Genomic DNA, 13549 nt, shown 5'->3' with positions numbered 1-13549 from the left:
TAAGACAATTTAAGGTTTTAAATTCGGGTTCCCCAAAATCTTTTGCATGTGTAAGGGGGGCAAAGATTTTTGGCACGTCAAAATGGGGGGGCAAAGATTTTTTGGCACGTCACAAGGGGGGGCAAAGATTTTTTGGCACGGCCAAAGGGGGGGTACACATATTTATTGCACCACCCCTTATGTATTATACCGAAAATATAAAAATAGACATGGCGGTGGTGTAGCAATGTACGTCAGCGAAAAATACTCAAGTCAATTAATAAGTATGAATATGTGTGATGATATTGAATCTTTGTGGGTGAAAATAGAACTTCCCCACAGTAACTATTTTTATGTTGGTACTGCTTATAGATCAGAAAAAAAGTGAATAAGAATCATTTCTTTGAAAGATTGGAAAATCAATTGGATATTTTAAGTACTACTTCAAAGGATATTTTTCTTCTTGGTGATTTCAATCTTGATTCATTAAAACAGGTCTTGCCCAACCTTTGAAACATCTTTGCCAACTTTTTCAGCCAAGGCAACTTATTACTAAACCCACCAGAGTCACTAAAACAACAAAATCATGTATAGACCATGTATACACAATTGCAGCATGTAATAAGCTTCATTCATCTGGTGTAATTCCACTTGGCTTGAGTGACCACTCATTGTTGGTTTATGTTATCAAAAAATGTACTAAACCGACATGACCGAGGTACAAACCCAGAGTAATTACAACTAGATCTTTTAGAAACTTTAATCAAGTGGATTTCTGTAATGATCTAAGAAATGTGCCTTGGCATGAAATTGAGTTAAATGAATGTGTTGATGATGCTTGGTATACGTGGAATTTTTTTTTTCTTGAAGTATGTGATAATCATGCACCTTTTGTAAATATCCGATGTAAAGGTTATACAACTCCTTGGATCAATCAGCGTGTTAATAGTGAAAATACCGCATTTTCGATAATCCTTGTATATATACCGAAACCCTTGCTGTTTATAGTGAGACACAGTTACCGCACAAATTATATAGGCCTACCAACTAACATTATCGTACATTTGCAATGACCCCGAGGTCACACGGGGAATGTGTAAATATTGTGGCGCGAGTTATAAACAGCCCATTCAACAATATGATCATGGCGGTGGACATGTAGCTTCTGTTTTGATATCTCTTGAGGTGAGCATCGTTCCGAATGTCGGACTTTATGGAAAAGGTTACAATTATTATCATCTGGATACAGATCTGACAGGCTGCAATAGCCTTTATTATTATTCACAGTTTATAATGTTGATCTGGGCTAGCTAGCTAATATGCTTACAGTCCAATTCCTTCAAAAAAAGAAAATTGCTAACCAGAAGTATTTTATGTAGTCAATGCACTACTGTCTGCCAGTGTTGTCGGAGAAGATCTAGAATACGTCAAAGAACGTACTTCTTCCAAGAAAGGAATATATATTCTTCTGCCGATTTGCTGAAGTCTGGTTAATGGAGCAACGCAACTGTCAATATAAGTGGGGACAACTGCATCGCAGTCCTGCTTCCTGAAGATATTGTGTGAAAGGTGGAAATAGCACCAGTTTTTGGAGAAAGCAGCGCAATGAGTTAAGTTTGGAGAAAGCAGCGCAAGGAGTTAAGTTTGGAGAAAGCAGCGCAAAGAGTTAAGTTTGGAGAAAGCAGCGCAAGGAGATAACGGTTTGGAGAAAGCAACGCCATTTTTGTGTGAGGATTTTATTCGCAAGGATATTTATCAATGCAAGTGTACAAAGGACTTCGCTGATTTTCGCAGGGCAAGAGAATAAGGATATACATCAGCCGTCCAGAACATTGCAAGAACTCTTTATGATCACCAATAAGAAGAATGCTGGCTAAGTACTAAATAGTTAAAGAGTGATTATATTTGATTATTGTGTATGTGCATTTGTTATCATAATTTATATTGTACCAATCATAACTTGCTTTCAATTAAAGACTTAGATTTTGTTAGCTTAATCAAACAGTGTATTTGTGTTGTGCATTCGTGTGAGTTCGGGTAAAAGGTGATTTTGGCCTTGAGTCATGTACGACTCGTAACAATACAAATAACTATCGCTCTATTTCTGTTTTGCCAGTAGTCATGAAAATTTTTGAGTGTGCCGTAAATAGTCAGCTACGAGATTTCTTAGCAGAAAATAATATTCTTGTTGAGCAGCAGTCAGGCTTTCGTGCCAAACATTCAACATCTAGTACATTGCTTGATGTAAATGACTTCATTTTGAATAACATGAAAAATGGTCTTATAACTGGTGCAATATTTTTAGACTTAAAAAAAGCGTTCGACACTGTCAATCATGAAATAATCTTTTATCCAAATTGTGCAATTTAGGAATTTAAGGTACTGAGCATAAATGGTTCACAAATTACTTAAGTTCCCGGTACCAGTCCGTTGTTATTAATAGTGTTTTATCTGATTCTTTGAAAATTGATACCGGCGTGCCACAGGGCTCACTACTGGGGCCACTTTTATTCATTTTATATATTAATGATATGACAAGTGTAATTGATGATAAATGTAAAGTTGTTTTATATGCCGATGATACAGCTCTGTTTTATGCCTCTAATGATTCTGGAAATCTACAGTCTGTTTTAAATGCTCAGCTAGACAATGTTGGTAAATGGTTGTATCAAAACAAACTCACCTTAAATGTAAAAAAGACAAATCTTATGCTTATTGGCACACCCCAGAGACTGGTAAATTTCAAACATGTTCGTACAATTGTTAATAATGAAGAATTATGCAGAGTTTCCCATTGCAAATATCTGGGGATAGTTATTGATGAACATATGAATTGGATCTGTAACACTGAAAAGTTATGTAATAAGATTAGTAAAAGAATTGGAATTGTCCGCAGACTCCGGTCTTGCCTCAACATAAATACTTCGAATATTTTGTACAAATCCATGATTTTACCAGTTTTTGATTATTGTGATGTTGTTTTTAGTAGCTGCAGTGGCCTAAATGTTGATCGACTAGAAAAACTTCAGAATAGGGCATTATTGTGTTTAAGGTTGGTCTGAACCCTGGAATTACGGAAACTTTCGGGCCTCATAACTTCTAAATTGTTGGTCTAAAGTATATAAAAGTATACATATTTAGAATGGCAAAGACTTGATAAGTTCATCTGTGAGGTCAATTTTGGGCCAATGCCACAAAATCACAAAAATAACGGTTTGTGGCCCACTTCTTTTTCGTGCATCGTAACAAAAAAATTCTTGGGCCAAATTTTTTTTATTAATTTTTAAAAACTAGATCAAAATAATTATCTAGGACCCGTTTTTTCATTTGCTCCTGCTCGACATTTACTTACCTTTCTGTGTTTGACAATACATACATTTTTGCTGCAGCTTCTCAATAAAGAAAATATAATTATAATTGCTTCTCCTTTATAAAATGAAGTCTTGCCATCTAACACTTCCATCCATGCCTTTTCTTAGAATATTCACAACCTATTTGTCACTATGCTGAAATCATAATTTACTATACCGTAAAAACTCTATGGTTAGCATATGTGCTTACTATCGAGCGATTTTGAAAACATGAAATTGTATCGAAATCCGGCGCTTTACCAACTGAGCTAATGGGGTTGAGACAGAAATTTGTAGGTTTACATCATACTTATTCAATGACATTTCATCTTTTAATAATGTAAGAAACACATAATTCGTCGTTTTTCAATAATTGTTTATTTTGTACATACAATGCGGGTTTTCTTATCTATTGTTATTATTATACACCCAATCCAGTGTTTCATGTGTTATGTCGAACATAATAGGCATACATTTAATAATCTCAATAACTTGTGTCTAATAATCCAGCAAACAATATGAATTTTTAAATATTATTCTGCTTTCTCAGATGAAACATACACAACTTCTTGTTGGTAGCCTGGATAAACTGGATAATATATACATTTTGAAAACATAATTACAATTGCGTTTTGTTTTCTTATCTGTTCGTAGCAACTACATGTAGAACTACATTTTAATGTAATCTTAAAATATAGTTTTAAACTCCTGCACTAAACCGAATGTCATTTGCTTCGGCGTGTTCAAACGGAAACGACAATTACAGAGGAGACATAGTTCGTGGGCTACCACGGAAATAGTAAATTGCTACAACTTACAACATGTTTAACATATTTATTAAAGTAAGACTGCAATGTATGCGTAGGAGAATAAAGGAACAGTGGACTCTCCAACAGAATCACAATGTCGAGAAAATGAGGTTTAAATTTTGATCTCTAAATCACATTCATCATGACATAGCTCTATAGAAGAACCCAGACTTATGAACTGTCGTGCATGTCTTAGATAGATTTTCACATGCAACTTGGCTACAATAGTAGTCTAAAGCCTGAAGGTGCCAAATGTGGGATACCACATCCATGGCCCAATACATAGGCCTATAGAGTACCGAAGTGATGACGTCACAGAAAACTTTTTTTGCATTTCAGCGTTTTGAATACCATGTATCGGTGGAGCATGATGAAAAACATCCACAGTCAAATTTGGTGGGAATCGGATCATGAGGGCCCGAGATATGGCCGCATGAATACCTAATTAGCCCCATTGAAATCAGTGTAAATTGGCCTGGTTCATAAATGTTTGGAGCCAGGCCAATTTACACTGATTTCAATGGGGCTAATTAGGTATTCATGCGGCCATATCTCGGGCCCTCATGATCCGATTCCCACCAAATTTGGACTGTGGATGTTCTACTGAAATATGGTCATGAAAATGTTGAAATGCAAAAAGGAAAATTTTATGACGTCACACTTCAGTACTCTATACTGTTAACTAAAATCAAGCGCATTTGAAAATGGAGGATATCCTTCCTATAACCCAATAATCCAAATCGGCATTGAAATGTGCAATGCCTTGTGGGATAGTTTTTGCAGTTTTAGGACATTTTGCCCTCTGATCTATCGGGAAAATAGTTTTCAAAATATTATTTAAAATGTTTTATTAGAATAAAAATTGTTTTAAAAACTCGATTATTTCATAAATTAATTATTTCAAATATTGTTAATGATAACATTATTAGAATAATAAATGAATGAATAATAATTTCCCCGATATGTGAGAGGTCAAAGTCTCTCAAAAACTGTTCTCAAAAACCGGAAGTAACCATGCCGATAAGACAAAGGCATACTGTAGCAACATTATTTGCATCATACGTAGGGCCTACGTTTAGGAGTGAATGGTCTACATGTATCCTACATATTTTAGAGTTATAGAATAAAATATCTCAATCTATTATCTCAATATAGTCGCTTATGGAAAAGTAATACTTTAAAATATTTGCAGCATTGATATCAATTTTGTAGCATTTTTAACTCTCTCATTTTGCAATATTTTACTTCTAATCTTACGTTAAAATATTAACATATCATGATATTTCAGTTTCACGGCCAGTGTAGATAAATCCAATCACAAATTGGGCTATTCCAGTTGAAATCCACACACCCCTATAGAAGACATGACCTTAATCTCCCACACAGGGAGTGAGATTTTCAGGTGGGTTTACCTAAATGGGTGACTCCATTTAAAATCTGCACCTACCCCAACTGTGAGATTAAGGTCATGTCTTACATAGCGGATGTATGGATTTTAACTGAAATACCGTAGAGTTCTATCTACAAGCATAGCCTATTATAGGCCTATGCTTCTAAATGAGTGGATGCTTTAAAAAAAAAGAGACGAAAGGCACCCAACTTTCACAAAAACATTAGAATAAATTGGTCATACAATACATGTTTGTACTAATTGTACAACCGCCAAATGTTTTTATGGAGGATGTCTCCCTTTTGTCTCTTTTGTCAAAAACATAACAAACACACTAATTTTGAGTCATAATTATATACTTGTAGATGGGAATATACGGTAACCCAATGGTCCTGATGATCATCATTCTTAATCTCTTGACCGATTCATCATGCTCATAATAGTCACATTTTCATTGTTTCAGTATCCACTTGGTTGTAGCCAAACATCTTTGTATAAGAAAAAGGAATATCCTCAGGAAGCTTATCTACAATTATACATCTGCCTTCAGGGACAGCAATTTGGGAGATTTACATTGTTCCGAAGAAGAAGAAGAGACTTCACTTTAAGACTCTATTACTATAAAAGATACGGCTTCCGAGATTTTCGATTTCTTGTGTAATGTCTTGTGATCAATGTCAATCCATGCCACTTTTAAAGAATATAATTGTTACTGAAAAAGCAACAGCTATGACTATGACGGTAACCAGTTGAGATATGTCCTTTCCATATGCAGAATTACATAAATGTCCTGTACAGCACGTTACATTTGTGATAAACCTACTTCCATCGCAAATGTGATTTCGTTGCTTGCCCTCATCTAAACACGACCGCGAAATTATAGCTTGTTCCTGTAGTGTTATTAACGTGTAAGTCTGCAAACACACAAACAAAAAGTTGTGCGTCAATAAGAGCATTGCTTCGATAAAAGCAGTTGATCTTTATTTTGTTTTTAGTAGAAAACTTTGAAAATCGTTGCCAGTGCAGAACTTGTTATCAGGACAATAGTGACGAATTGGACAGTGTTCGCACCAGCTTTGTTGCATAAGTTGCCCGTGCAGCACGATATGTCCTTAAGACCGGCCATTCCATCGCACATTTTTAACTGCTGTTTTCTTTTTGTAAGGCATCCTCTAGAAATATATGGTGGTGCTCCCTGAATTACTGATGTGTATCTCTGCAAAAGTACAAAAAGTATATTCCTCGGTTTAAATCGGCTGTATTATAATAACAATAGTTTTTGTAACGTATTTATTTTGTAACGGCCGATGTATATCCAAATATTTGACGTAAAATATTCGTTAAACAGGTCGCGTTATAAGTCTGTTTCAATAATTCATTTTTATTTTAAAAACTTAACTTATTGTATATATTCAAAATCACTCTTATGTGACGGGATTTTGAATAGATGCACGGGCGTACGTACGATTGGAAATCGCAGGCTCTCTATTCGCCGTCGAAGTGACGTCATACTCGGATTAACTACCATAGCAATAGATGAATACAATTTTTGAATAGATCGTCCTACACTACAATCAGTTTGCTCTAATCACCCGTGTATGTCTGCAAACATAGATTGAATACAAAACCGCTCTTTTCAAAGATACTAATCTTACAGGTGCGAGTGATCTGCCTTTCTTTGACATCTATGGTTCAATACATCGGAACTGCGTGAACGTTGTAGTGCAGGGCGATATAGTCAAAATTGTATTCCTTTATTGCTATGGTACTAAATTCGATTAACTACGTCACTTCTACGGCGAATAGAAATAGATTTAATAACGAGTGCATGTTACATCAAATATTCGACGTCGAATAACAATTTTGCTGAGGCCTTTATTTCTAGTGTTAATGTAAGACAAAATGGCGGATCAAAGAACGCAGGAGTTCTAGTTCACGCTTCAGATCATGGATGGGGGCGAATACGTGCGAAATGGTATAAAAAATACCTATATCTGCACCTGCTCCTTTATGTTTAAAATACTTTGCAGCCCATATGTTACATTCCGAACGGATGTTGTATTATAAGTTTGACAGATTGCCGAATATGGATTTGTATTTTTGTGAATTTACGAACAGGGGATCGACTTGGTGATGCTTCACCGCCGTCCTCTGTCACTAACTTATCACGATAATCACCTGGGACTGATTACTGTTGTAAACACTAATATATGCTGCCCCTAGATCTAAAGCGCTGATCCCATGTTCCTTAATTCAAGTGACTTGATATGGTAACATGAATCTAATAAAAGACGAATCCAGGTTTGGCATTCTCATATCGATATGTTTGATCACTTGACATATGACGTCATTGCCCGCCAGTAGGCCATATGCGCGCGAATTATGACAATTTCCATTGTTTTTTGCCCTGCAGTGTCCTTACGCATTGCAGTTTGCTCAGGGCACATGCATTTTAAATCGCCCATCATATTTCATATAGTACAAGAAAGTCATTGAACAGTGTAGCGGTTCGTTCAAGCATATCGATAGACCAGTCCCTCGCCTGTTGATAAACAATGATGTATGACAAGAGGCGCGGCGATATTTAAACTGAATCTATTTTATCATATCAATTTAAAATAGGTAGGCCCTACACCTTATTGCTGTTTTCATCCGCATATCCGCAAATTTTGAATACTGAATTGAATTTTTGTTTTGTTTTGTTTTGTTTTTTCCTATTTTATAGGTGTTCACTTCGTACTGCTAGGAGTGAACCCCTTTTACCATTCCAATTCCATATTCATTCTAGCAATATGTCAAAGCTACTGATTTATAAAATAAACAATAAACAACAACAACAACACAAAAATACCATCTAATAGGTTGCTAGCTATTGCTTTGTAGTAATATGCTTATTGTAGCTAAGGTTTGGATGGGGAATTGAAACAAAATTATGTGGCTGAACAATTAAAAAATGCATTTAGGTTTACGGTTTATGTTTACGGTTTACCACTTTTTATTTTGCAAATTTTACAGACTCAAGTAAGAAAAACTTCTGCAAATTATGCAAAAGGTTAATTAATGTTAGGTTCACATTAATAACAATTAAAAATGCTTAGTATTTTGAATTTCCGGAAGATCCTCATTTATGGCAAGTCATTGCAATACGTAAATAATGAAATCATGGCCAAGATAGGTTACGTGTAATACTTCTCCAATTTCATGACGTATTTCCCCAAGATACAGGAAATATTTGTTTACCATGTCCTGATTTATTGATTTATTAACTTAATATCAACCTTAATTAATCGTATTAAATTGAATAATGTAGAGTAATTTCCTGCCGTTTTTGGAGTTCATTATGATTATTGCCATTATTATAAACAGCCTGCTGTATTATTAATTTGTTAGCATGACATAACATCACATAACAATTTGATTGCTCTCAAATATGTTGCATGTGTTTTGGTATTTGGAAATTAAACCAAAAAAGGAATTCACAAGCGATCACATTTTATTTTCATGATAATAATAATAATAATAATAATAATAATAATAATAATAATAATAATAATAATAATAATAATAATAATAATAATAATAATAATAATAGGCATTATACTGATAATAATGATAATAATAATAATAATTTCCCCTCCCTCGTAGTCCATGTCATAAAATATGGCTCAGTAGTTCAAATAATTAAATATTAACTGAATTTATACTTAAGTTAATTGATTTTGTTTTGATATCGATTGAAATGTAATTTCAACTTCATGAAAATGTATCAGGAAAACAATTCGCTATGTGTGTTTGCAACTTTGATAGCGATCAGGAAAATCCTTTTCAAATAAAGGAACACCCCCCAAATAAGGCCACAATATGCTCTTTGGAAAATCTTGTGCTTTTGGATCAATTTGTGCCTTTAGGTATGAAGACCCATTGTAGTCTCTCGCTCGCTTCACACACATCCAATTAATTTGTCAGTATTACATCCTCATAATAAAATCCTGTATCTACCACCATTGACATCCATCTATGACAATGACATCATCTACCGGGAATTTCCCAGTGATACCCTACAAAATACTGACAATCATTCTCCTATACTTACAATGCATTTGCCTTCAGGACAATCCATTTCATGAATACCTTCAGCTGGTAAATCCCCTGTCACACATGGTGATTGCTTCGTTACATCTGTGGTATCCCGTACCTCTGCTGTACATTGCCAACATTTTTGAGCTGTAACAGCGGCTGAAATAAACCATGTGATATTATATGTTAATTAGATATAAATGCACGCAGTATTCAGTGAACGGCTCTTTTCAGAGTCACCAAGCCTTTTTTACTCTAGCAAATAGGCGACAGTTTAAAAATATTATCAAAATTTTATTCTTAAAATATTTTTCGGCAAACGTTTTTGAAAAAATATTTTGCAACATGCTCTCTGAAAATAGCTCCAAACAACGTGGTCAAATAATATTGATCTCGTCCTCGTTATAAGTATAGGCTAGGCCTATATGTACAGTGTGCACATTACACCTGTAACTTGTGGTCAAATTTGGACCTTTGTGTGGTTAAAAATTTGACCACAATTTTAGGTGTAAGATGTATAGGTTATAATTCCTCACGGGGCCGGGGTCAATTTCTCTTTTGCTTTTTTCACCAATATTCTTTCGAAAAATTCATTAGCCTCTGCGATATAGTTTCAAGAGGCCAGTTGCAGTGTTCATAAGTTTAAATTTAATAGCAGTGAGCAGTCCCAGACACTCCAGATTTCCGGATTACATGCTGCTAACTTCCAGTTGCATTTGACATTTAAAGCATGCACCAGCCTTGCTTCAGGTCTTCCACAGTCTGTGTTTTACGCTTAGAAGGAGCTTACGAGTCAAATGTCAAAGATCAGTTTTTAAAGATTTATATTCCAAACTACTACTGTACAGTGTACATATTGGGCCTTTTCAGTTGAAATCCATATACACCGGCCAGGGGCGTGGCAAGCGGATGGACTACGCTACGTCTCGTCCAATATTTTAAAACTCATAGCTCAACCAATAAATATGATAAATATGGGCTCAATTGATGCAATTTGATATCGATATCCAAACAATATTTGATAACTGTTTTTATCCTCAAGTCTTTAGTTATTTGGTTCGGGCATTATAATACCAAAAAATGAAAGGGAAATTTCTTTCCGGGACACCCTGTAGGCCTACAGACCATTTTTTCATATATTTTATTTTTATTTATACGAGTCATATACTAATTCTAATAAGAAAGCAAATGTTTCACAAAAGAGGTCTAAAACATTGCGGTTTAAGCATTAGAATTCATTTATCATGATATTCTATTTGAACTTGACATTAAAAAGAATCTAAAAAATAATGATTGATGACAACTGAGTGGAAATTGATGGCAGATGGATGAGTAAAGGCTTTCAACATAGGCCTACTCGTGTGTCAGGACACAGTTCTTTAACCCCAATATGTTTGTACATTCACCGGATGAACTTTGAATGTGTTGTTACAAAAACTCATACTCTACAACATTAGTCAATTGTTTGGGCTTATAGATTATGAAATAGAAGATATCGAACTTTGCCATTGGAAATGAGGTTTATGTTGGTGCGTAATGAGCTGTCACAATCGATTTTCCGCAAGTTCAAGGCACTAAGTAAAAATATTACAACCATGATCTACCATGTCTATCAGAGCTCATAAAGAGGAAGTAAGAAAATTAGTTCCAAATGTACCTTTTCTGTTTGCCTTTATTGGGAACAGCACATTAGTCTGAAGTCCGAAAAGGGTTGAAATTAGGGTTTATGTCTTTTTAGGTTAGGATTCGGGTTATAGGGATAAGGCCTACACTGTAAAATATTACCGTTAGTTTACGGCACTTTCCCGTCAACTTTACGGTTATTTACCGTAAAATTAAATTACTATATTACTAAAAATAGGCATGTTAGTACCGTTAGACTATATTTATTTTGCGTGTGTGTATGTAAAGTGTTGCATCTTCCAATTATTTGAAATAGTAAATAGCCGTATTTTTCTGACAGATTGTGTTTAAATGCTATTTTGTATAATGTACAGTGTAGGTCCTATAGTTTCGGCAGCAACTGTATTTTAACGGCAGAATGTTAGCAATCCAGTTGCCAAATATTTTAACATAAAACATATGTGCTTTCTACCGTATTTTATACAGGACTATGAGCATTCTACTGTACTTTTACGACAATACACCGTACATATGCTAATTATACCGTGATATTCTTGTAAAATCGTTTTTACGGTATATAGAATGCTGGTAACTTAGTTGACAGGTAGTCGTAAAAATTCAGACTATCGATCTGTAACCAAAGTAGGCCTATTACATCCGGAATTTCTACCAATTTAATAAGACGACGAATATCAAAAAGTTTTTAAAAGGACAAAAGTTGTGCTGTGAGCCTACTCGAACGAATTTAAATGGCCAACGGAACTATTAATTTGTAAGTACTAATCAATCAATTTATTTCTGGGATAATGCTTCCTGTACATGTAATTATAAAGTCCTATAGTATTCTGTATGAAACATGATGTAAGGAATTGTTACTATTAGTATTAATGTGCAACTTTAATATTACTATAATTAGAATAATAATAATGCGTATTAATAGGCCTACTATATACTCTGCAGAAACACGCTATTAAAACTTGGTTTAAAATGCGACAAATTATGAATGATTGTTGTATAGTGCTGGAAAGTAACCCTTTAGTTTGAACAAAAGTTCATTTCCATTATTGTTTGGTCAATATTTGAAAAAAAAAATAACGGCAATCCAATCCCCCTTATACAACTTGCCATAAGTATTGATTGGACCAATTTCTATGGTTATAACCTGCCCGCCAGTATCTCAACTTGTCCGGTTGGTAATAATATTTTTAAATGCCTTATTTGTAAGTGTAATAACCATCAAGTTTAGTAAGCACTTCTATGGGTAAAATTTATCTTAAAACACTCAATCAGGTGAGTTACAACCGTATTACAAGTTTTAACCGTACGTTTTAAAAGGGCATTTCGTGATCCACAGCGCCACCCAGCCCCCCCCACACACACACACACACACACTTTTCTCCAAAAACGTTGAGATTTTTATACCACTGGAAACCTCTTGCTACATAATGTTTATGTACAAAAAATTCCTTTGCAGATTAAAAGCGGTTGGCAAAAATATCGTCAAATTTGAACGAATGATTACAACAGTGCCCTACTAGTACATCACAATCATGCATAACTCGAAAACGCAAAATCGGAATCACCTGGAATTTTGGAAATAAGTTTTAGTTTCGTGGATATCTACTGAAAATGTCATATTAAGGATGCTAGGAAAATGGCTACTGAGCATTTATCAAATCCTCATATTGCACAGGTTGTTCATAAACATCATGAACTAGTACAGGGTGTCTCAAAATAAACTCTCATAGTGAATTATTTTAGAAAACTGTGAAACCTACGGAAACGCATTAAGCATTAATAATTATTATCAAAAGTGCTGTAACTTCTGAATTATTGAGGCAAGATATATGAAAGTATAGATTTGTGGAAAGTACATTAATCAAAAAATCACAAACACACAAATACACAATACACGCATATTTTTAGAACACCCATATAGAAAAAGAAAAAACCACGAAACCAATTATCATTTAAAAATTAATAAAGGAATTAATGACGATAACAAATCTAAAAACAATGATACTTACTCAATGATGCCGCCGCTAAGAAGAATGCGAAAACTAATTTACCGGTATTGTCCATATTTATGCGGCTAAAAGATGTTAAAAACTTCCAGAATGTTTCGTTACCGCCCCACTATATTAAAAACGTCCAACTACTTGAACTAGTAGAGAAGCGTCACGATCATGTAAGTGGCCTTTTCCTTAAATATGTCTGATACTAATCCCAGTTACTCCTTATTTGGAGAGTAGCTCACTCTTGGGGCCTTTTCAAAATAGACGACGTTGATAAGTCAGTTCACCGTAACGTTACAGTGAGTT

General features: G+C 34.7%; 1 protein-coding gene across 1 annotated transcript; it reads right to left on the bottom strand.

Moving 5' to 3' along the window:
• Positions 1-3688: 3688 nt before the first annotated feature.
• LOC140166513 (uncharacterized) lies at positions 3689-13549 on the bottom strand. The gene is made up of 3 exons (XM_072189993.1): positions 13256-13549; positions 9622-9764; positions 3689-6744 (listed from the first exon to the last, which is right to left on the bottom strand). Exons 1-3 carry the CDS (start codon positions 13308-13310, stop codon positions 6520-6522), a joined length of 423 nt encoding a protein of 140 aa, XP_072046094.1. The 5' UTR covers positions 13311-13549; the 3' UTR covers positions 3689-6519.

Source organism: Amphiura filiformis, chromosome 12 (assembly GCF_039555335.1).
Source record: "Amphiura filiformis chromosome 12, Afil_fr2py, whole genome shotgun sequence".
Lineage (NCBI taxonomy): Eukaryota > Metazoa > Echinodermata > Ophiuroidea > Amphilepidida > Amphiuridae > Amphiura > Amphiura filiformis.
Note: the sequence above shows the minus strand (reverse complement) of the source record. Positions and strands in the feature narration are given on the sequence as shown.

Coding starts and splice junctions, on each gene's coding strand:
- LOC140166513 (XM_072189993.1), bottom strand. CDS start 13,310: ATGGACAATACCGGTAAATTAGTTTTCGCATTCTTCTTAGCGGCGGCA. Junction 9,765..13,255: donor CTTAGCGGCGGCATCATTGA/GTAAGTATCATT, acceptor GGTTTATTTCAG/CCGCTGTTACAGCTCAAAAA. Junction 6,745..9,621: donor GTCCTGAAGGCAAATGCATT/GTAAGTATAGGA, acceptor GTACTTTTGCAG/AGATACACATCAGTAATTCA.